The 25,812-nt window shown below is 41.2% G+C and overlaps 1 protein-coding gene and 1 non-coding gene across 3 annotated transcripts in view; both read right to left on the bottom strand.

Moving 5' to 3' along the window:
- Nucleotides 1-7,357, bottom strand: part of LOC136866560 (1-acylglycerol-3-phosphate O-acyltransferase Pnpla3) — a 125,597-nt gene extending 118,240 nt beyond the window's left edge. For both annotated transcript variants that reach the window (XM_067143641.2, XM_067143643.2), the window contains exon 1: nt 7,023-7,357. In XM_067143641.2, the coding sequence (XP_066999742.2) occupies nt 7,023-7,182 (160 nt within the window). In that variant the 5' untranslated portion in view covers nt 7,183-7,357. The remainder of the gene's footprint in view (nt 1-7,022) is intronic.
- Nucleotides 7,358-25,458: 18,101 nt separating this feature from the next.
- On the bottom strand, nt 25,459-25,573 carry TRNAL-CAA (transfer RNA leucine (anticodon CAA)). The gene is made up of 2 exons: nt 25,536-25,573; nt 25,459-25,503 (listed from the first exon to the last, which is right to left on the bottom strand). It is a non-coding gene; the product is annotated as a tRNA-Leu (tRNA).
- Nucleotides 25,574-25,812: the final 239 nt, after the last annotated feature.

Genomic DNA, 25,812 nt, shown 5'->3' with positions numbered 1-25,812 from the left:
ACTTCTATGGTTCTCATAGACGCATTAGGCTTCTTCATACTTACTACTTCAGTTCACAGAGGCTTCCCATACATTGACAGTAAATTGTTATCTGTCCCCATACACAAAAGATCACTTCACGAGCAATGTCACTCCTCGATTTGCTGTATAGATTTTCTGACATCACCGATATCTACGCCCTCAGAGTCTATCTATCTATCTTGCACCCTACCGATTACTGGATTCGCGTCTCCTACATGATCTACCTCTTCCTCACTAATCTTAGTCACATTGACCGCGTACAGTCATTATTCTGTGCCATTGTTAGAGCCAGAATATCTAATTGTCGAAAGCTGAACAGCGAACTTCGCCCGCTCTCGTAGAAAAATAGCCGACTCTATAAATTCCTATACAACGCTGTTAACGGTTTATTTCGTTCTCCTGACCCTGCACCTTCTTTTCCCTACATGTCCCAATTCGCAAACCCGGTATAAGTCCACCCCTTCATATTCCTTATTCCCGCCTCTCTCTTGTTCAAAGTAGACTACTTTGTTTACTCTCCTTCATTCTTTATCTACTGACAGGAACTTCGACGTTTTTCCTTCGTATGCCTCCTTTACAGTGGCGCATGCTGGGATCAAGACGTGGGCTACCACTAGACTTATATTACCACTTTTCGATGGGTGGTTTAGTGAACGTCAAGCCTTCAGCGTTTTGAGCTGAAACCAATAGCCAAAGGAGAAGCCTGCTCTGTCGTCAAGGCTGCTTCACAACTACTGCCCTGGCCTCTGCTACTGCCAATACTCAACACCTGATCAGCGGAGATGGTAGCCTAAGGTTTAGCAAATTAAAGTCCGGCTTTGTGGCTAAATGGATAGAATGCTTGCCTTCGGTCCGATAGTCCGGGTTCAAATTTCAGAATCAACCCCCTCATTCTGTGAATTCCCCTAGCTTGGGGACTGGGTGTTTATGACGTCTTCGCCATTTATTTTATTCTCATTACGTCACCTCAAGCCTAATAATAATAATAATAATACTAATAATAATAATAATAATAATAATAATAATTAATTAATAAATAAAAATGTTGAATTTTACAGCGGTCGTATCCACCCTTCACTGGCTAATTAGCTTCCTCGGGAGATCAGTGGTGGTGTCCGACCCATTATCATGGGCTCGATTCCAACCAACAAAAGAGAACACTAAACCTGAAATATTGCATTTCATTTTAGCAAATCTGCCAATAAAAAGAAAACTATTTTGCTCCTTTAACAGCAGCCCTGCAGTGTCTTCCTATAAGGATGTCGAAGTAAACGGGAATTAAATACCAGCACTCTATTGTCTATATAATTAAGTCAGAAGTATGAGGTGAGGAAGTATATACGGAGAGTAACGCTTGCTTGATAGCATTGGTGATGTTAAGGACCGAAGCCTAGCACAGCTATCTCCCCGGTCCCCGCACCTATCTTGCTCCTATCCGATATACAGCAGCAAGCCGCGAGGGGGAGTCGAGGGGAGAAGGACGATAGTCTGGGCTTCAATATCAGTCTCCGAGTGCGACGTTTTTTCTCACTGCTTTCAAGTTTTGTAAATGGAACAATGTGTCAGATGCTTCCATTATAATGTGCTTTAGACTATCATTCTCAATTGCGGGTTGGGCTTCACCGATAGCCTTGGTAGCACTCAGTATACGCCACTGCTCCTTTAATCGAACCTTCCTTAACTTAACCTCGCTCCTCTCCTTCATCTTTTTTATCTCACTGCTGTTCCCTTAACGTAATATGTATTTATTTGTTATTGTACTATACTGTTCCATATGTGTCATCAGTATTTATGTTATTGTTAAGTTATTCTCTTCGTTTTACTTTCAATCTTTCATTCATATTTTTTAAGTTTGCATTGTGATACTCCATTGTAAATATCTATTTCACTCTGGCATTCTGTAAATCGGCATCTCACTGTTTTGGTTATCCAAATAAATAAATAAATAAATAAATAAATAAATAAATAAATAAATAAATAAATAAATAAATAAATAAAGCGACAAGGAAAGACAGATAGAATAACCAGTATGTTTGGAAAAAGTCCACCAGTACTATAACGTTGCTTTGTGAATGACCGCGAAATAGAAGGTCACGGTGATAAGTTGAGTGGGAGGGTATCGACCCCATGTTGCTGTCTCTTCGCCAACTAACTCAGTGTGTACAATGGCAAGCCCGCTCTCGACCGAGGGTCACCATCATATCTCGACTATCAATAAACATGTTCCACACCAGCTAGCTGATAACGGCATATTGCGCATTATTACAGGCACCCTGACACTTCTTCAACTGTCCAATATCAGTACACAAATGTATAGATATGACAGGCATGGCTGCATAGATGAATTACGACCATTATTACTACACTAGCGGTAACCTCAGGCTTTGCACACGGTGGTGGTAATTGTTTTACGAGGAAGTACAATTGGGCAACCATCCTCTATTAACACTGATCGGAGGGAAAAAATGTTGGTATCGGCCACAGAAAGACAGGCCATGAAGGATGTGAAAATGAAAGACTCCCAAGCCCTCGAATACTCTAATAGTGCCGGGGTCGGAAAAGAGCAAGAGTTGACCAAGGGAGGTCGGATAGATTAGACGAAAGTGAAGAGCCTGGCAGAAGTAAGTGGAAGCAATGCCAGAACTCAGCTAAAGGCCCCGTGTTCACCAACCCTCGCTCCTCAACTTAACAGCCCCTGGAGCCCCTTTTAGTCGCCTCCCATGATAGGCAGGGGATACCGTGGATGTTATTCTAACATGCCCCTTTCTGTCATGATATAGACAGTAGTCTAAGAACAACTTCGCTGAACGGTAGTCGAACGTATTTTGTGAAGTCTCATAATTACGCATGTATTTTCTTCGCTTTTTTTTCGAGCTGGCACTAAATATCAGACCATAAAATTGAGAACGCTATGAATTTACCTTTCTACCTCACCCGTTGAGTTGTAAAAGACACTGCCCTAAAACTATTTCAAACTTTTTTCTTTTTTTATAAAATAGATTTGAAAGTAAAAAGTATTTGTTACTACAATTTTTCAAATTCCGTCACAATATTTTCGTTCATAATAAGACTGGCTCTATGGATTTTGCTGGTTAATCTTATTATTGCTGTCAAGGCCATGCCCAGGGGGTAGCTTAGGGGGGGGGGGGGGGTTCAAACTCCCTCCGAAATGAAAGTGAACTTGACAACTTTATTGAAATAGCTTACAATAAATTAGAAATATTACAAAAACAGGCATTTTCAAAACAAAGAATTGAATTTAACCTAGAAAATGTGTGCCATTTTTAAATGTGTCTTCATGAATGTAGTTAACTAATTCATTGAAGACATAAATGGAAATTTTAATTATGGCGAGATATCCGGATTGTTTGCTTTTTATGTTTTTAATACATTTTGCACCATAAAAATCAATTTCAAAAAATATATAGACATTTTCATATTAGTGACCCGCTGGAAGATTGAAAAATGAATCAAACCTCTAAATATTCTCGTATTGTTACCTCTATTTTTTTAACAAATGACAGAAATCTTTGTGAAGCATTGCACGCTCGTTTTAAAGCGTGTTCTGCCCAAGAGACCGCTATGAATTTACCTTTCTACCTCATCCGTTGAGTTGTAAAAGACACTGCTCTAAAACTACTTCAAACTTTTTTCTCTTTTTGTAAAAATCTATTTGAAAGTAAAACGCATTTGTTACTATAGTTTTTCAAATTCCATCACAGTATTTTCGTTCATAATAAGACTGAAGAAAAGAAAAAGCATTCCTGGGTACGGCCTTGATTGCTGTTATTTCCCAGAAGGTGCTTGAACCACCGAATAGACAGGTGAGGTCACCAGCTAGCCCATTAATACACTGCCATTGTCATAGAAAAAAAAAAAGGCTTCTAAAAATCTTTCCTTCTGAATTTGTATGCGCTCTTTAATTAGGATTTTACAAAGATTAGTATAAGTGTGTGCATGTCACTGTCTTGTTTCAAAACATTTGAAGAGCTTTAGCCCTTTTTCCCGTCAAATTAAAATAATTACAAAGTATAATAAGCAAAATCGTCTATTTTTAAAAGTTGTTAGGCCTAAATGTTCTGTTCAATCATTACTATCCATTATAACGTATAACGATCAATTTGTTTCTTTTCTTCAGTCCTATTATGAACGAAAATACTGTGACGGAATTTGAAGCTGTAACTGAAATTTTGAAATTCAACCTAAATATACTGGCATTACCTATTTACTAGTGCAATACATCTATATCAACGTGTTTTTCAATTTTTTAATATGTGAAAGAACAAGTAGACTTATATTCTTGTAATTTGTTTGAAATCAGCTGTCTAAACCAATGGTTCTCAACCTGGGGGGGGGGGGGGCTCGCCCCCCTAGGGAGGCGTGTTTATGCAATGAAAAAACACGACTTTACTAAACAGTGAAACGTTGGGACAAAGAAAAGAATTTACTACAAAACTTATCTTCGTCACCGCTAAATCGTACACGTAGAAAAAAATGTTTTTTCCTAAAATTATTATACTTTCTAATAACGTTGGAACAAGGAATTCGTGTTTATGAATTGTGTAATGAAACGTGTAAAAAAAAATTTAAAATACACTAATTTTTATAATGAAGTACAGTAAAACTTATTGCGTTTTCATGATTCTTACACAAACGTTTTTCTACGTGTAGAAGAAATGTAATAAAATGACAAAGAATGAAAATAAAGTAAGAATCAATTTATAAACATGAATGCATGACAAATTTACAGGAAATAGTTTTAACATTTTTTATTTTATTTTGGAATCGTTTTGTGCAGTTTCCATCAACATATCTATGTGAATCTGAGTTTTCTACGCTGGCTTACATCAAATCAAAATACCGAGCACGGCTACGTATTGACAGTGATCTGAGGTGTGTACTATCACAGTCGGAACAAAACATTAAACAAATACGAAAGAAAAACAGTGACAGCCCTTTTATTAATAATTAATTCTGTTTTTACAAAATGAAATCAAATGATGTAGTTTGAAATGTTAATTGCAGTGAGTGTAGAATCCTCCGTAATATATTTCCTGACATTTGTTTTATTCTCTTGTGGTATTATTATTTGTATTATTCATAACTTTCTTTGTAAAGGTATAATTATTTAAAATATGTATGTAATATTATGTATTAAGCACTCATAATTAATAATAATAAAATCATTATAAAATATTTTTTGTTATAGGCTAACCCTAGGAGAAAAGTAGAACTTTCGTAAATTCATTATAGAGGCGTGAAATAATAAATTTATGGATGCAAAGGGGGGCGCGGGTCCACAAAGGTTGAGAACCACTGGTCTAAACAATCTTTAGAAAACGATGATTTTATGTTGAACTATGTAGAAAATTATGTTTACATTTATGTAAAAACTTGTTTTCTAGACGAAGTAACTTCTAACTTGCATAAAAATGTAATAAATTACTTAGCCAGTTCTGCTACACACAATGAAAAGACTACGATGACGAGTAGTGAACATCGCGGAAAGATACACAAAATAAAACATTATAGGCCTAAAACGAAACGTCCATCACCGCCAGGAGCCAGTTACGTCATTAACCAGCTGCTTGCTATTCAATGAACCTGACATGCAGGTCCAGGTGTGACCTACATGGAAAGCCCGCGCTGGGGTCGATGTCATGCGTAGAGGAAGCCAGCCCAGTGTGTATTAGGCACAGGGCATGAGAAGAAATTGCGCTACACTCAGCTGATGGCGTGCTTTAAATTACGTAAGAACCTAGGTTTCATTACCAGGTGTGTAAGTGAGCACAACGACTTCATTCATAAAACAGAAGTGATGAAAATAAAATCACGAAGTAGGTTTACAAAGTTCAGGTCTTTCCACATACTGATGCTTGTTGAAAACTTGCGAGCATCGATATCATGAGAAGATCAGACCTAATGCAGCCTATCATAATAATTCATGTTATTAGTTTACGTTCCACTAACTACTTTACACTTTTTGGAGAAGCCTGAATGTTTTTCCCACAATATTTCTTTTACGTGTCTTAGCCACTTAGCCTGACACTGTATATCTTTCACTGTCCTTGTAATATGATTCCTTGCTGCTGACTCCACAAATGATCTATTCCTATTGTGAATGACTAGAACGACCTTTCGAACAATCAACGCACGTGGTTCAAGCAGAAATACAAGTATTGTGCCGGAAAACCACTTCTCACACAATTGCATTAAACACGCAAGCAGCATAAAGTAATGGAACTGTGACAACGCAGATTTCTTTACAGTTTATATACGGACGCTGAGATGATCATTCTACCTCACCGGTACCAATAATTCATTCCCAACAATCTTTGGAAATAATAAATGTCGTACACATACTGCAACAGGAACTCCAAAACATAATTGTTTACTGTACACATGGCAAAGGTACAAAACTGCTTGTTTGTAAACAAGAACTTGAAAGCTTAATGCACCACTCCAACGAGTAAATAAATCACATTAACATGTAATGTAACGGCACAACATATTCGAAGTTAAATCGTATACAGATGTCCTGTCATCCAGCAGACAAACAAATACGGTGACACATTATAAACCTAATTAGCACAGTTGTTGTATATTATTTATTATCTTCTTGTAAAGTGAACTCGTGTCATTCGTCCCGAGGTGGTACGGCTCTTTTCAGGCACACCCCCAATGGAGGTGAGCTAACTGCATGTACCATTGAACCACAAACCAGCCCTTCTGCCATTCTTAAATTTCTGACAATACCGGAAATCCAATCCGAGTCCCCGAGAAAAGCAGCTATTAACACTAATCGTTACGCTACGAAGGCGGGCATTATCTTCATGTTTAAAAAATGAAGGAAAACACTAGGAAATCATTTTCTCATGGTCCTCTACAACTCAAGTCCTAAAGATAACAGAATGAAAGAATCAATTTAACTGTTTTATAATAAATAATATTAATAACAGCATAACAAGCACAATCCAATTAAAACTACTGTCAAAACTTACCTAGCGGTAGATCACATAGCAGACAACAGGCAGCAATTGCTCCGAATGACGCTCCAGAAATTTTGTCCAATAAAAGATGCGGTGCATATTTCTTGAAACACGCTGCTACACCTACGTGGTATATTCCCAAAAATCCACAACCGGCAAATGATAAATTCATGACGGATTGACACTTCTGATTTGACAGTTCAACGATCACGCCAGCGTTCCCTAAAGCACAGGGAATCTAACGACGGTATTTCTTGTAATACAGCACAAATTAATTCTTCTCCGAAAGTAGAACTCCTCCTCTCCAACAACACTCCAACCTCCAACTAAACAATTTCAGTCCGTCACACCAGTTTTGTTTGAGCAATTCAAGGCTCCTCACGCGATAAAGCAGAGGCGAGTGCGAATTGCGACCTCTATGACGCAGCCGCTCTGACCGCCGTTCATTGGTGGGTTCTGAGTGGTGTGGTCCCGTCTCAGTTACAGCATTCTCCGTCTGAGTTCGGATGCAGGGCCATCTGTTGAGGAAAGGAGAAAGATGACATACGATGAAGAGACAGTCGACTAGCGGGAAATTTAAACATATGAATTGACAATCAACTTTCAGAAATAAAAGCAAACGTTATCTTAAAAGATAAGAAGGGAACATTTCTCGTTTATGTTTATGGAGTATAATAATAATAATAATAATAATAATAATAATAATAATAATAATAATAATAATAATAATAATAATAATAATAATAATAATAATAATAATAATAATAATATGGCGTGTGGCCTCCGGAGAGCCCAGTACAGCTCTTTCGAGTTGACGTCCGATAGGCGATCTGCGTGTTTGTGAGGATGGGACCCTACCTAAGGTGAATATTATAATGATGATGAAGCTGACACATAAAACAATTAAAGTTAAAATCCCCAATTCGATCGTCGCTATAAGACCTATGTGTATCGGTGCGACGTAAAGCCAATTGTAAAAAAATCCCCAATCCAATCTTGAGTTGAACCCGGGACCCCTGGAATCAAAAGCTAACACACTAACCATTCAGCCATGGAACCGGACGTTTATGGAGTACGACCATGAGCATATTCTTCACATTTTAAGCTATTTTAGTACGGAAAGTGAAGCTTTAAGTTAGTCCGGCTCATTGACTGAATGGTCAGCGTTGAGGCCTTTGGTTCAGAGGGTTCCGGGTTCGATTCCCGGCCGGGTCAGGGTTTTTAATCGCCTCTGATTAATTCTTCTGGCCCGGAGACTGGGTGTTTGTGTTTGTCCCAACACTTTCCTCTTCATACTCAGACAACACACTACCAACAATCACAGAAACATGGAATAGTGATTACATTCCTCCATAAAGGTTTAGCGTCAGGAAGGGCATCCGGCCGTACAATAGGGCCAGATCCACATGTGCGACACAGTTCGCATTCGCGACCCCGCTGGTGTGGTAGAAAAAGAAGAAGAAAGTAAATTTTTAAGTTAGTATCCGACCTAAACATACATTTTCTGGTCAGCAGCATTTGTGACACCTTTCTTAACATTGGTGAACTTGAATTCCTTGACAATATATTCATCATCATCATCATCTTTTTACCCTCCAGGTTCGGCTTTTCCCTCGGACTCAGCGAGGGATCCCACCTCTACCGCCTCAAGGGCAGTGTCCTGGAGCTTCAGACTCTTGGTCGGGGGATACAACTGGGGAGAATGACCAGTACCTCGCCCAGGCGGCCTCACCTGCTATGCTGAACAGGGGCCTTGTGTAGGGATGGGAAGATTGGAAGGGATAGACAAAGAAGAGGGAAGGAAGCGGCCGTGGCCTGAAGTTAGGTACCATCCCGGCATTCGCCTGGAGGAGAAGTGGGAAACCACGGAAAACCACTTCGAAGATGGCTGAGGTGGGAATCGAACCCACCTCTACTCAGTTGACCTCCCGAGGCTGAGTGGACCCCGTTCCAGCCCTCGTACCACTTTTCAAATTTTCATGGCAGAGCCGGGAATCGAACCCGGACCTCCGGGGGTGGCAGCTAATCACGCTAACCACTACACCACAGAGGCGGACGACAATATATTTCGGAGAAATATATGTAGTAATTAACTGGCTGAGTCCGCCTCTGATGTAGTGGTTTGTGTGATTAGGTGATTAGCTACCACCCCGGGAGGTCTGGGTTCGATTCCCGGCTCTGCCACGAAATTTGAAAAGTGTTATGAGGGCTGGAACGGGGTCCACTCCGCCTCGGGAGGTCAACTGAGTAGAGGCGGGTTCGATTCCCACCTCGGCCATCCTGGAAGTGGTTTTCTGTGGTTTCTCACTTCTCCTCCAGGCGAATGCCGGGATGGTACCTAACATAAGGCCACGACCGCTTCCTTCCCTCTTCCTTGCCTATCCCTTCCAATCTTCCCATCCCTCCACAAGGCCCCTGTTCAGCATAGCAGGTGAGGCCGCCTGGACGAGGTACTGGTCATTCTCCCCAGTTGTATCCCCGACCAAGAGTCTGAAGCTCCAGGACACTGCCCTTGAGGCGGTAGAGGTGGGATCCCTCGCTGTGTCCGAGGGAAAAGCCGACCATGGAGGGTAAACTGCTGGTGGCCATGATTTTTAAGGCGTTGAAGTCTAAACGGCCTGACACCATGGTTAGCTGGTGCGAGTCCGTTGGTCGAAAAAATTTCACCATCAGAATGTTGGCCGACAAGATAGGGGAGATGGTAGTATGCAATTTCTAATCACTAGATTGCGAGCCAAAAGCCTGCATTAAATTCCAAACCTCTCCGCAGTGCTCATATGCAGGGAGGGAATATGACACTGCTGATGGTTTTTTTCGTCTTGAGCACCCTTGGTGCTATTTGACAGTAGCAGGCTATATGCCGGTACCGGGTTTCCCTAATAATAATAATAATAATAATAATAATAATAATAATAATAATAATAATAATAATAATTAATAAATATTCGTTTACGGCCATTAGAGACCACGTTAGATAACAATTACATGTTTCTGGAAGCCTTCCTCACAGCCCAGAACTTCAGCATCCTCTCTCTGGCAGCCTGTCTTCTTTCGTCCGTCCACCCACGGTTAAGTTTTGGTTCGTCATGGAATCCCTGAAATCTGTCGATCACTGACCTAAACTTTGTTCGGTTTGAGATGTCTTCCGAATTTAGTCCCACCTGTCTGAGATGCTTTCTTACCTCCCTGAACCATTTGTCCGACACTTTAGGTCTGCTGTCTAGTATTGTGAAAATCCTTTTCGTTAGTCTCTTCTCATCCATTCTAAATAAATGCCCATAGAATTTAAGTCTCCGTTTTCTCATGGACTCAGTTAGCCTTTCATTGTCTCGGTAAAGTTCTTCCCTTCCTCGCAGCCTATACTGTCCATCCACAATCTTTGGACCCATTATTTTGCGAAGGATCTTTCTTTCAAATTTCTCAGCTTCTCTCAGTCCCGCTTTTCCTGTCATTTGGAGGCATTCACTAGCATAAAGACATTCCGTTTTAATAATAATAATAATAATAATAATAATAATAATAATAATAATAATAATAATAATCTCTCCCTGTCGAGAATTTGCTTAACACTGGGACTTTAATTTGAAAACAACTATTCTAAAACATCGAGCGTGGTATGAGCTGCGTAGCTGTAAGCATTCGTTTGGGAGATGGTTGTTTCCACGGTGGTTGTTTCTAACCCCACCTCTGCAGCTCTGAAGATGATTTTCTGTGGTTTCCCATTTTAACAGCGGTCAAATGCTGGAGCTGGAGCTATACCTTAATAAATGCCACGTCTGCTTTCTTTCCAGTCCTAACCCTTTCCTATCCCATCGTCTGAGTGAGTGCAGCGTAGGAAAGATAAGTAATTATTTACTCTGAAACCTGCCATTTCCTTTTCTCAGTTATTTCATCAACATTCTGTCTCCGTAGCGTAACGGCTAGTGTTATTAGCTGCCGTCCTCAGGGGCTAGGTTCGATTCCCGGTCAATCAATCAATGTCTAAAGGCAATGTCTTGTCAATTCAGTCATTATCTTCTTTCTTCAGCTTGTTGTTTCATCTCAGAGTAGGAACTACATCCAACGTTTTGCATCAATATTTGAAGATATTGCTTCCTAGGTCGACCTCGTCCCTTCTTTCCTATGATCTTTCCTTCTAGTAGATCGGTTAGAAAGGTACCATGACGCACTGCGTGACCAATGAATTTAGCTGTTCTTCTATGTACTGTTATCATCAGCTGTTTCTTCTCTTGTATTTCTCGCAGGATATTTTCGTTGGTTGTTTTTTCAGTCCAACTGACTTTTAGCATTTGCCTCCAGACGCACATCTCAAACGTTTCAAGCCGTTTCCTATCCTGTTCTTGGATTGTCCAAGATTCACATCCATTATAAGAGTACGCTCCACACAAATGACATTCCCGGTACTGCCAGAAATTTAAGAATGGCAGGAGGGCTGGTGTGTGGTTAAAATGGTACATGCAGCTCACCTCCATTGGGGGTGTGCATGAAAAGAGCTGGGGGATGAGGACACAAGTTTACTTTTGTCCCGCTCCATGACTAAATGGTTAGCGTGCTGGCCTATGGTTACAGGGGCTCCGGGTTCGATTCCCGGCAGGGTCGGGAATTTTAACCATCATCGGTTAATTTCTCTGGCACGGGGGCTGGGTGTATGTGTCGTCTTCATCAACATTTCATCCTCACCACGACGCGCAGGTCCCCTACGGGAGTCAAATCAAAAGACCTGCACCTGGCAAATCGAACATGTCCTCGGATATTCCCGGGACTAAAAGCCATACGCCATTTCATCAACAGAATATCATGGACCATTCTACAATTACGCAGTAAACTCTTCAACTAGCTCTTTAACTGGTGGACTGATTTGCAATATAGGGCAATTTTTTAAAAACGATATGCATGTGAACTGATATTTCCATGATGACAAACATGCCGTGATTGATGCTTTAAGCACCCACTACAAGTGGAGATCAGAGTCCAGTGTTGCTCATAGTTGACACAAACATGCATAGCCTATGCCCGATTAACAAGAGCGTTTTAAACTTCAGTCTACACTAGGCAGATTTATCAATCCAATTCTGATATCGTGTAACTCATAGGTTTTCAACCGGTGCACCGTGGCGCCTTGGGGCGACTTGAATGATATCGAGGAGCGCCATGGAGTTTTCCGTATAAGCGATGAAGAAAACAGCTGTGTCAACTTACAAAGAAAATTGAAAATTTACTTCCTTCTTCTTCTACCGCTTTTCCCATACCTGCGAGGTCGCGGGTGCGTACCGTATAGATATAGAACATGAGGACTTGGTCCTGTTTTACTGACGGATGCCCTTCCTGACGCCAACGCTAGACTACATGGAGTGAAGTAATCGTGTTTCTGTGGTGGTTGGTAGTGTAGTGTTTTGTCTGAATATGAAGAGGAAAGTGTTGGATCAAACACAAACACCCAGTCCCCGACCCATAAGAGTAAATCAGATGTGATTAGAAATCAGACCCCACCGGGAATTGAGCCCGGGACCCTCTGAACTAAAGGCCTCAACGTTGATCATTTAACCGAAGAGTCGCAGTGAAAATTCACTTAATTCATATATAAAAAATTGAACTTAGTAAAGCTTTTTCCTACTGCACTTCGTGAGTACGAGTGTTTTCATTGGACGCTGGTTATAATAGTACATTTTTTTCACAGATTCTTGCAGAAAATGTGAAAATATCGACAGTTTTTACTGGGTATCCTACAGGGGAGCCGCGGAAAGAATGTTGTTGATCACAGGAGCCATGGGCTCTAAAAGGTTGAAAACCACTGGTGTAATTCATTCTACTCCTTCCTTCTGTTAACATAGGTTTTATAAAATACTTCCGTGATCATCAGAGTTGGGAAGTAATTAAGTAAATGTAATCGATTTATTTGTAACTTCCTTCTTGTCCGCCTCTGTGGTGTAGTGGTTAGTGTGATTAGCTGCCACCGGTGGAGGCTCGGGTTCGATTCCCGCCTCTGCCACGAAATTTGAAAAGTGGTATGAGGGCTGGAACGGGGTCCACTCAGCCTCGGGAGGTCAACTGAGTAGAGGAGGTTTGATTCCCACCTCAGCCATCCTCGAAGTGGTTCTCCGTGGTTCCCACTTCTTCTCCAGGCAAATGCCGGGATGGTACCTAACTTAAGGCCACGGCCGCTTCCTTCCCTCTTCGTTTTCTATCCCTTCCAATCTTCCCATCCCCCCGCATTAGGCCTCTGTTCAGCATAGCAGGTGAGGCCGCCTGGGCGAGGAACTGGCCGTCCTTCCCAGTTGTATCCCCGACCCAATGTCTCACGCGCCAGTACACTCCCCTTGAGGCGGTAGAGGTGGGATCCCTTGTTGAGTCGGAGGGTAAAACCAACCCTGGAGGGTAAGCAGATCAAGAAATAAATAAATTACTTCTTGAAATAACATTTTAATCGTTACATTCTACATAGTAACTGATAATATAGGCCCTACATCGCATGGAAGCAGAAACGGAGAAGAAATACATGAGGATGACGATTACTTTTTCAGCTCTATTGCAGCACAACCAGCAGCTTCACCTGTTCTTATCTCTCCACTACTTTGAAAGTCATCATATCCAACGATGTTCTTAAAATTAAACACACGTATTCCTTCCAATGGCCCGACGGTATTTACAGCATACACAAAGATGTACCCAAGGAAGTCTAGGCTTGGCGATAAGAATTTTAAGAATCTATTATTTTATTTGTAAGGTAAACAACACATTATTTGATCACGGTCTATATTGAAAGTTTATTTCCAGTACAATGTGACCGTGAAAAATTAAATATTCGTGGACGCATAATGTTTGAAGAAATAGGCCTACCTCCTTTCAGCACTCCGAGTGCTCATTGCTACACTAATCCTTCCATCCACCTCCCCCCACCCCTTCTTTTTCCCTTTCCTTTAGAAATCCTTGGCAGTGATATCTCTACAAAGTTAAGTTTAGGACACATGACGACGACACGGTGCTTTTTACATAAATGATAACGAAGGTTACTCTTGCAGTTAACAGACTCGTGACCTAACCTTAAACAAGAAAAGCAGCATTTGCTTTTTCTGTCAACTTGTTGCGTTTTTCCTTAAACCTATCTGTTGAGAAGAATAGTATTTCATACACTTCCCCGAAAAATACACGTTTTCTTTCTTACTATCCAACTTACCAGAGAACAAGGGATTTTCCGTGGGTACGCACTCATTTTCTGAATTGCTTCCTATCTCTTGTTTTTGGGCTGGGGGTCTATCTAGATTCAGCGTGGTAACCATGGCAACCAGTGTGCATCAACTATGTATACTAGGATAGGAAAATAGATACCCATGCTAATATGCTTCTCCGTGTAGCAGAGCAAAGCGGAGGAACTTGGTTATTTATTTGCAAAACCTGCCTGAACGAATGACGTTCTTTCTTCTCCCTCTATTTAACTTTGAAGGAACAATAGAACTTCAAGTTTAACCTTGCATATTAATTGAACCAAAGAGCCTCCGTGGCTCAGGCGGCAGTGCGTCGGCCTCTCACCGCTGGGTTCCGTGGTTCAAATCCCGGTCACTCCATGTGAGATTTGTGCTGGACAAAGCGGAGGCGGGAGAGGTTTTTCTTCGGGCCATATTTCATTCCAGCAACACACTCCAATATAATTTCATTTCATCTTTCATTCATTAATCATTGCCCCCAGAGAGTGCGACAGGTTTCGGCAGCCGACACAGTTCCTATCCTTGCCGCTAGATGGAGGCTTCATTCATTTCATTCCTGACCCGGTCGAATGACTGGAAACAGGCTGTGGATTTTCATTCATTAATTGAATCAACATGTTTGTAAAATACTGATTTCTAAGCCAAACTCTCAAAACGTCTTCTAGTAAACACGATTCTACTACGGAAAATAACATAAATCCATATTTATCTGTCGTCACACTTAGTCCCTAACTGGTATTCTAATTTATCATACAGCAATGTTATTGTCTATTTTCTATTCTAATTTGATACATTTTGAATGACCAAACCCAGAAGCTCTCTTTCGTAGTATCCCACTGTGGGTGGGGCGGTAGGATCCCCTGGCTGTCGTAAGAGGCGACCAGAAGGGGCAGGGCTCTGAACTTGGGAGCGTGGCTTGGTGACTGCGGGGCCCTTAGCTGAGTTCTGGCAATGATTCCACTTACTTGTGCCAGGCTCCTCACATTCATCTATCCTATCCGACCTCCCTTGGCCAACTCTTGTTCTTTTCCGAACCCGACGGTAATAATCGAGGCATAGGGAGCCTTTCGTTTTCACGCCCTTCGTGGCCCTTGTCTTTCTTTGGCCTATACGTTCATTTTTCGAAATATCGGATCCCTTCCATTTTTTCTCTCTGATCAGTGTTATACAGAGGATGGTTGCCTAGTTGTACTTCCTCTTAAAAGAATAATCACCACCACCACCCCCTCCCCGTTGGCTACGCCCCGGGTTCACTAGTAATGTTCTGGCAATCAATCAATCAATCAATCAATCAATCAATCAATCAATCAATCAATCAATCAATCAATCAATCAATCAATCAATCAATCAATCAATCAATCAATCAATCAATCAATCAATCAATCAATCAATCAATCAATACTGATCTGCATTTAGGGCAGTCGCCCAGGTGGCAGATTCCTTATCTGTTGTTTTCCTAACCTTTTCCTAAATAATTTCAAAGAAATTGAAAATTTATTGAAGTTGGTAAGTTAGTCCAATCCCTAACTCCCCTTCCTATAAATGAATATTTGCCCAAGTTTGTCCTCTTGAATTCCAACTTTATCTTCTTTCTCTCAATTCTTCCCAGCGCAAACTTTGCAACATTTTTGTAACGCTACTCTTTTGTCGGAAATCACCCAGAACAAATCGAGCTGCTTTTCTTTGGATTTTTTTCCTGTTCTTGAATCAGGTAATCCTGGTGAGGGTCCCATACACTGGAACCATACTCTAGTTGGGGTCTTACCAGGGACTTATATGCCCTCTCCTTTACATCCTTACTACAACCCCAAACACCCTCATAACCATGTGCAGAGATCTGTACCCTTTATTTACAATCCCATTTATGTGGTTACCCCAATGAAGATCTTTCCTTATATTAACACCTAGACACTTATAATGATCCCCAAAAGGAACTTTCACCCCATCAACGCAGTAATTAAAACTGAGAGGACTTTTCCTATTTGTGAAACTCACAACCTGACTTTTAACCCCGTTTATCAACATACCATTGCCTGCTGTCCATCTCACATTTTCGAGGTCACGTTGCAGTTGCTCACAATCTTGTAACTTATTTATTACTTTATAGAGAATAACATCATCCGCAAAAAGCCTTACCTCTGATTCCACTCCTTTACTCATATCATTTATATATATAAGAAAACATAAAGATCCGATAATACTGCCTTGAGGAATTCCCCTCTTAATTATTACAGGGTCAGATAAAGCTTCACCTACTCTAATTCTCTGAGATCTATTTTCTAGAAATATAGCAACCCATTCAGTCACTCTTTTGTCTAGTCCAATTGCACTCATTTTTGCCAGTAGTCTCCCATGATCCACCCTATTAAATGCTTTAGACAGATCAATCGCGATACAATCAATTTGACCTCCAGAATCCAAGATATCTGCTATATCTTGCTGGAATTCTACAAGTTGAGCTTCAGTGGAATAACCTTTCCTAAAACCGAACTGCCTTTTATCGAACCAGTTATTAATTTCACAAACATGCCTAATATAATCAGAAATAAGGCCAGTTTGTTAACGGAGAATCCAGAGCGTACTCCTGTAGTATACGTTTCAGTTTGGTTTTGAAGAGATGATAGGGACTGAAGATGTCAATTTCAAGCAAGACATTTGCTGTTGTGGGAAGGCGATAGAATGTGGAGCGTTGCTGGAGTGTCAGGCGCTCGCAAGGAATATGGAATAGTGGTCTATTTCGGATCCTACGTGGGTAAACATTTAATAGAAAATGAGGTAACAAAGGTGTGCTTTTAAGAGTATCATTAACAATTCTGTGAAGAAAAAAAAATAGCAGGAATCAGTGTACTGTAGACGTTTACTCAGGTCCAAGCTGTTGAAATATGTCAGATTTTGGTTGGTCCTATACTGTCTCAGGTCGGGGTTACGGGCTTGCACAATGTTCGCAAAGAATGAGCGTACGTGGATAATTTTATTGACGTTTGATTATGAGAGAACCTATCAAGCATGGTTCTACAAATGCCTGTCAATTCATGTTCATGAAGTTTAATTTTTTTTAAAGAAATTGAGAACAGCATCTGAGATTGTTCCTCTTGCTCTAAGAATAAGACGATAAACGTCCAAACTTTCCATTTCCATACATGTGACATATTTTGTTACATTTCCCGTAAATTGTAAAAATGCACCTGATATTCAAAGTGAAAGTTAGCCGAAATCTGTTTAAAAGTATTTGGTGCTATTTTTTAAGTGAAAGGGAGAAAAAGTCTTCTTATGGACGCTTCCTTAGGTAATTTTGCTCGTGGAGCTTGTAGTCGCTGAAGTTTCATTCCTAAAGAGAATTATTGCATGTGTTCTTGACATTCAATTAAGATAACGCAGACTTGGTTACTGTGGTAAATAAGTGTGATAACTGATAACGTTACCATATCTACGTTATCAACAGTCAAGTACAAGGTTATGGACATGATATTGATATTGTACGTCATTAGCCATAGCAAAGTCCATTATTTCACTCACCTGAGAGATAACCACTTCTTATTTACTTTATCAGGATGAAAACGAGACGAAGAAACATCATCGTTTAATACAGGCCCTGCAGCCGAATTTCTTTATCCATTACTCATTGGCTGAACGGTCAGCGTACTAGCCTTCGGTTCATAGGGTCTCGGGTTCGATTCCCGGCCAGGTCGGGGATTTTAACCTTAATTGGTTAATTCCAATGGTACGGGGGCTGGGTGTGTGTGTTGTCATCATCATTTCATCCTCATCATGATGCGCAGGTCGCCTACGGGTGTCAAATAGAAAGACCTGCACCTGGCGAGCCGAACCCGTCCTGGGATATCCCAGCACTAAAAGCCATACGACATTTCATTTCTTTATCCATTGCCAGCTTCTTCATCTTCTCAATGAGTGTCGTGAGGTTCTTGATGTGTGATCCTCCCCTGCGGGTGGGGGCGGTAGAATAACAACCACGGCATCCCCTGCCTGTCGTAAGAGACGACTAATAGGGGCAACTGGGTTGGCAACTACGGGACCCTTAGCTGAGTCCTGACATTACTTCCGCATACTTGTGTCAACTCCTCACTTTTATCTATCCTATCCGACCTCCCTTGTTCAACTCTTGTTCTTTTCCAACCCCGACGGTATTAGGTATCGAGGTCTAAGGAATCGTTCATTTTCACGCCCTTCGTGGCCCTTATCTTTCTTTGGCCAATACTTTAATTTTTCTAAGTGTCGGATCCCTTCCATTTTTTTTCTTTCTGATTAGTGGTAATAGTACTTCCTCTTAAAACAATAATCATCACCACCACCGCCGCCGCTCAGTGGTCGCCAACCCACGCTCCTAAGTTCAGAGCCGCTGGTGCCCCTTTTAGTCAGCTCTTACGACAGTGAGTGTTAGGTATTCTACCGCCCCCATCCACAGGGGGATATAGTATAGAGAGAGAGAGATTAAGGAGGCAATAGAGGAGCACTGCATTAAAATAAGTTCTAACTTTCAAGTATTAAAGGGTTTTAACAGAATTTAAACATAGATAATGTTGTACCTATATCTAAATAATTTTCATATACTATATATAGTTTAAAAAGTGCGATTTGAAAGAAACTGATATGGTCTTTCAGGTACAGTCTGTTGCTGAATGTTTTCTATTTCAGAAATTGCTAAGAAATATATTTTATTATTATTATTATTATTATTATTATTATTATTATTATTATTATTATTATTATTATTATTATTATTATTATTGTGATTTTACGGGCGCATTGGACCACTGTAGTCAGTTTCTGTCCGGTCTTCTATGATGTTTTATGTTTTTTCTCTTCCATTCTTCCAGTATTTCTTCATTCTATCTAATCTTCGTTGTTGTTCTTCTTCTGAAAATACCCTTTTAGCTGTTTCTTTTTTATCACATTTTGGTAGGAATCTAATTTTACTATTCTTCAATTTATTTAACCTACTCTGTTTGATTTATTCTTTAAATCCTCCATAAATTATTTTCGGCAGTTACAGATTAATTAAAAACTCTACTCACAAACACACAAAATATTAAAATGAAGTCAGTCTAAAGACAGATATAAAGCACGGTTTTAAGCTAAAAATTAAGATAAAAAATAAAAATTAACTTAGATGACAATAGTTATAAAATCAATGTAAAAGAAACAATAAATTAATATATTTAACCCAAATTAATTATATATTTAATCCATTTACACTCCAGGGTTGGTTTTCCCCCCGGACTCAGCGAAAGACCACACCTCTACCGCCTCAAGGGCAAGACATTTGGTCGGGGATATAACTGATGAGAAGCACCTCACCTGCTATGCTGAACAGGTGCCTTGTGGGGGGATGGGTTGATTGAAAGGGACAGGCAGGGAAGAGGGAAGGAAGCGGCCGTGGCCTTAAGTTGGGTACCATCCAGGCATTTGCCTGGAGAAGAAATGGGAAACCACGGAAAACCATTTCCAGGATGGCTGACGTGGGAATCGAACACCTCTCTACTCAGTTGACCTGCCGAGGCTGAATGACTCCGTTCCGGTCCTCGTACTATTTCTCAATGTTCGAACCCCTGTGGGTGGTGGCGGTAGAATAACAATCCCTGCCTGTCGTAAGAGGCGATTAAAAGGGGCCCCACGGGCTCTCAACATGGGAACGTGGGTTGGCGACAATAGGGCCCTTAGCTGAGTCCTGTCATTGCTTCCACGTACTGTACTTGAGACCTCTCCTGGTCAACTCTTATTCTTTTCCGAACCCGACGGTATTAGGTTAGGGAGGCCTAGGGTGTCTTTCACTTTCACGCCATCCGCGGCCCTGGTCTTTCTTTGGCCGATATCTTCATTTTTGAAGTGTCGGATCCCTCCCATTTTTCTCCTTCATTAGTGTTAAATAGAGTTTGGTTGCCCAGTTGTACTTCCTCTTTAAACAATAATCACCCTCACCACTACGTTTCAAGTTTCGTGGCATTGAACCCTCCAGGGTTGGATGCTAATCACACTAACCACTACACCACAGAGGCGGACAATACAAAATAATAACATTCGAAAACGATAAGACAGATTGCTAACCTTCAAAACAATGGTGAAAATATTTACTAATAATACAGCTCATCTCCCAGAATGAGGGACATGATGTTGGGAAGTTTTAGACTGCGGTGAGTGATAAAACCGAATTCATGTAACATTTTCAAATGATCCTTTCCCTGTTCTCTTGAATATAGGGTAACTGATCTGGCGCTCGTTTTTAGTGCTCAAATTCGCGGGTTCCAATTAGATTGTCATTCAGAATACTTAAATAACAAAGACTTTCCTCGGACACAGCGAGGGATCCCACATCTACCACCACAAGGGCAGTACCCTTGAGTGGGAGACTTTGGGTCGGGGAATAAAACTGGGAGGAGGACCAATACCTCGCTAAGGCAGCCTCGCCTGCTATGCTGAACAGGGGCCTTGTAAATGGATGGGAAGATTGGAAGGGATAGACAAGGAAGAGGCAAGGAAGTGGCCGTGGCTTTAAGTTAGGTACCATCCCGGCATTTTCCTGGAGGAGAAACGGGAAACCACGGAAAACCACTTCGAGGATGGCTCAAGTGGGAATCGAACCCCCCTCTATTCAGTTAACTTCCCGAGGCTGAATGGACCCTGTTGCAGCCCTCGTACCAGTTTTCAAATTTCGTGGCAGAGCTGGGAATCGAAACCGGGCCTCCGGGGATGGCAGCTAATCACACTAACCACTACACCACAGAGGATGACAACAACAACAACAACGACGACAATAATAATAATAATAATAATAATAATAATAATAATAATAATAATAATAATAATAATAATAGCAGCATAATAGACCGACATACACTTTTCAGTGTACTAAAAAATTCAAAGTAGATAGGAAAACAATACAAGTGATCAGACAAACCTTTACTGACACTACTTCGAGAGTTAAATTCCTAGGTGAAATATCTGAGCCTTTTACTATTAAAACAGAGGTCCGACAAGGAGACGAACTATCCTCTCTCTTATACTTTGTACTTGAAAAAAATAATGAGAACCTGGGATAGGGAAATTAAGAAGTGACTATTCAAAGAGAGAATTCAACTGAAGTAAGTGTCTGCAAAATAGGACGTCAAATATCGTACGATTAACCTCGGTACATGGAAAGAGTCGTCCGATATTTAGATGGTCAGCCTTTGATATCTTAACTCAGCAAAATTTCTCAAGTACACAAGTTAAAATACTTAGGAGAAGTCATTCAGCCCTCTGGGTGAGGCGATTATAGAGAGAATCTAAATATTGCAAAAATCTTATCGAATCACCTGGAATTAATGTAAAAAAAAAAAAAAACCTTCTTCTTCTTCTTCTTTGTCTGTTTACCCTTCAGGGTCGGTTTTTCACTCGGACTATGCGAGGGATCCCAACTCCACCGCCTCAAAGGCAGTGTCCTGGAGCTTCAGACTCTGGGTCGGGGCATACAACTAGGGAGGATGACCAGTACCTCGCCCAGGCGGCCTCATCTGCTATGCTGAACAGGGCCTTTGTAGGGGAATGGGAAGATTGGAAGGGATAGAGAAAGAAGAGGGAAGGAAGCGGCCGTGGTCTTAAGTTAGGTACCATCCCGGGATTTGCCTGGAGGAGAAGTGGGAAAGCACGGAAAACCACTTCCATTATGGCTAAGGTGGGAATCGAACCCACCTCTACTCAGTTGACCTACCGAGGCTGAATGGACCCCGTTCCAACTCTCGTACCACTTTTCAAATTTCGTGGCAGAGCCGGGAATCGAACCCGGGTCTCCGGGGGTGGCAGCTAATCACACTAACTACTACACGACAGAGGCGGGCAAAAATCAATATCTAGGAAAGAAAAATTAAGCCATTATAATACAGTAATACAGTAATACAGTAACCGCAAATCTTAATCATGCGTGGTAGATCATTAATCGAAGACATAGAAAAGCAAGAAAGGAAAATTCTACGGAAATTCTTCGGCCTAGTTTGTAGAGATGGAATTGGTATGAAAAGGAAATCTCGAGAAATATATGGTCATGCCGAAAAATATTCATACACCTTCAGAAAAAAAGGCGTTTGAAATTCTGTGGGCATATTCTCAGAATGAGCGAGAATAGAATGACAAAATCAGTTTCAAATTTGCCCTTTCATTAAAAACTAACAACAACTGGCTTAGTGAATTTGAAACAGACCTCGAGGAAATCAACATCATCGCGCAAATTACATGGGACAGATGTCGAACATTAATCAATAAGAGGATGAAGAGATTTTGGGAGAAGAAGAAAACAAAAACATCAGCTAAATGAGTTCACCCGCGCTGTTTAGTGGGCGTAACGATGTAAATAATAATAATAATAATAATAATAATAATAATAATAATAATAATAATAATAATAATAATTGATTCCATAGATCGGCAGACCCTGTTCAACATACTAGAGGAATTTCAAGTCGACAGGAAAACGAGGGAATTGATTAAACAAACTCTGACCAACACAACATCAAAAGTTAAGTTCTTGGGAGAAATTTCTGAACCGTTCGAAATCAGAACTGGCGTCCGACAGGGAGATGGACTATCCCCACTACTATTCAATTTAGTTTTGGAAAAAGTGATTCGTGAATGGAGAAAAGAAACTAAAGGTATAAACATTGGCAGACTTCTTAAAGACAAAATTCACCTTGACTGCTTAGCTTTCGCAGATGACCTTGCGATCCTTTCGAACAACAGACAAGAAGCAATCCAATCCATAGAAAAATTGAATGAAATAGCCGCAAAAACTGGACTTCAAATTTCATTTGAAAAGACGCAGTTTATGGAAGGAACTAAATCAAGATTCGACAATCAACCATTAATCACCAATTGTGGAATAATTTCCCAAGTAGACAAATTCAAGTATCTAGGTGAAATTATTCAGCCAGCAGGGTTAAATCAGGAAGCTAACAAAGAAAGAACTGCTAAACTGCAAAGGGCTTACAAAATCACATGGAACAGATACAACAAAAGATGTATATCAAAAAATGCAAAATTACGACACTACAATACAGTCATCAAACCAGAGGCACTTTATGCATCTGAAACACTGATCATTGGCGGCAGGTCACAAATGAAAAGCATTGAGAAACAAGAGAGGAAAATTCTCAGAAAAATCCTAGGACCAAAGTTCGAAAATGGAATTTGGATGAAAAAGAAACCACACGAAATTTTTCAATTCACAGAAAAAATCACAGATACCATCAGAAAGAGACGACTAAAATTCTACGGACACCTACACAGAATGGATAACAACAGGCTGACAAAGAAAATTCTAAATCTAGCTCTAACCCTGAAAATCCGCAACAATTGGTTAGCAGAAATACATGAAGATCTACAAGAAATGGGTATCGAGGACGAAACCATTCAAGATAGAATGAAATTTAGAAGCTTAGTAAACAAACATAAATTTGCAGAGAAACCAACAAGAAAAAATACAGGCTGGACAGAAACACGCAGAAAGGAACACAGTGAAAAAATGAAGAGATATTGGGAAGAAAAGAAGAAGAAACATTGTGCAAAATAAGTTCAAACGCGCTCCACAGCTGGGCACAACGAATCAAAAAAAAAAAATAATAATAATAATAATAATAATAATAATAATAATAATAATAATAATAATATTTTTTCTTTCTTCATCTGTTTACCCTCCAGGGTTGGGTTTTCCCTCGTATTCAGCGAGGGATCCCACCTCCACCGCCTCTAGGGCAGTGTCATGGAGCATGAGACTTTGGGTCGGGGGATGGTGTGTGGCCTCCGGAGAGGCCTTGTGCAGGTCTTTCGATTTGACGCTGTATAGGCGAACTGCACGTCTGTGAGGATGGGGCCCTACCCAGGTGAATTCTAATGCTGAAGACAACACAAACACCCAGCCCCTGAGCCATCGGAATTAACCATTTAAGGTTAAAAATCCCTGACCCCGCCGGGTATCGAACACGGGACTCCCTGGACCAAAGGCCAGTACGCTAACCATTTAGCTATGGATACGGACTGGGTCGGGGGAAACAACTGGGGGAGGACCAGTACCTCGCCCAGGCGGCCTCACATGCTATGTTGAAGAGAGGCATTGTTGGGGCATGGGAAGATGGGAAGGGATGGACAAGAAAGAGGGAAGGAAGCGGCCGTGGCCTTAAGTTAGGTACCAACCCGGCATTTGCCTGGAGGAGAAGTGTGGAAACCACGGAAAACCACTTCGAGGATGATTGAGGTGGAAATTGAACCCCCCTCTACTCAGTTGACCTCCCGAGGTTGAGTAGACCCCGTTCCAGCCCACGTACCACTTTTCAAATTTCGTGGTAGAGCCGGGAATCGAACCCGGGCCTCTGCGGCTGACAGCTATTTTGACTAACCATTACACCACAGAGATATAACAACAACAACAAACAAGGTGCGACCTGGATGTTAAGAACTGTTGATAAGATTTCTGTTTCTCTGTATTAAATCATTAAAACCATCTTCTTATTCTTCTTCTTCTTAATCTGCTTACCCTCCAGGGTTGGCTTTTCCCTCGGACTCAGCGAGGGATCCCACCTCTACCGCCTCAAGGGCAGTGTCCTGGAGCTTCAGATGCTAGGTCGGGGATACAACTGGGGAGGATACAACTAGGGAGGATACAGCTAGGGAGGAGGACCAGTACCTCGCCCAGGCGGCCTCACCTGCTATACTGAACAGGAGCCTTGGTGGGGGATGGGATGTTTGCAAGGGAGAGACAGGGAAGTGGGAAGGAATCGGACGTGGCCTTAAGTTAGGTGCCATCCCGGCATTTGCCTGGAGGAGAAGTGGGAAACCACGGAAAAACATTTCCAGGATGGCTGAGGTGGGAATCGAACCCACCTCTACTCAGTTGACCTCCCGAGGCTGAGTGGACCCCGTTCCAGCCCACGTACCATTTTTCAAATTTCGTGGCAGAGCCGGGAATCGTACCCGGGCCTCCGGGGGTTACACACACTAACCACTACACCACATAGGCGGACCATTAAAACCATACAGAAGATTAAGTTTTGTTTGGAAACCTGCGTATGACAACAACAACAACAACAACAACAACAACAACAACAACAACGTTCGAGCTGGATGTTGAGAACAGCTGTTTGTGAGAGTTCTGTTTTTCTGTATTAAATTATTAAAACCATACAGAAGATTAAGTTTAGTCTTGAAATCTGCATATAGTGAAGTGGAGAATGACGTTCTTATTTTGTTCCCACAATAAAAATATGTGTCAGAAGTGGGATTCGAACCCACGCCCTCAGAGAGGACCAGAATCCTCGGACCTGTGTTAACAGGCAAGGTTACCCTTGAGTCTGGCGCCTTAGACCGCTCGGCCATCCTGACATACATCAACAGTTGTCACTGTGTAGCTACTAAAACCTTGTTCAGACATGTAAATCCTGATAGAATGTTGCATTATTGTTGTTATTCGAGCTCAAAATTCTATCATGTACATTCACGGTTGCTTCTCTTGTTTCCCGCTACGCGGCGACACCTTATGCGTGTGAAGAAGCAAGCTCAGTCTGTAAGGTTGACAGCGGGACGTTTAAACTAAGGATTTAAACACACGGATGATTTCCGAG

Source organism: Anabrus simplex, chromosome 3, assembly GCF_040414725.1.
Source record: "Anabrus simplex isolate iqAnaSimp1 chromosome 3, ASM4041472v1, whole genome shotgun sequence".
Taxonomy (NCBI): Eukaryota; Metazoa; Arthropoda; class Insecta; order Orthoptera; family Tettigoniidae; genus Anabrus; species Anabrus simplex.
Note: the sequence above shows the minus strand (reverse complement) of the source record. Positions and strands in the feature narration are given on the sequence as shown.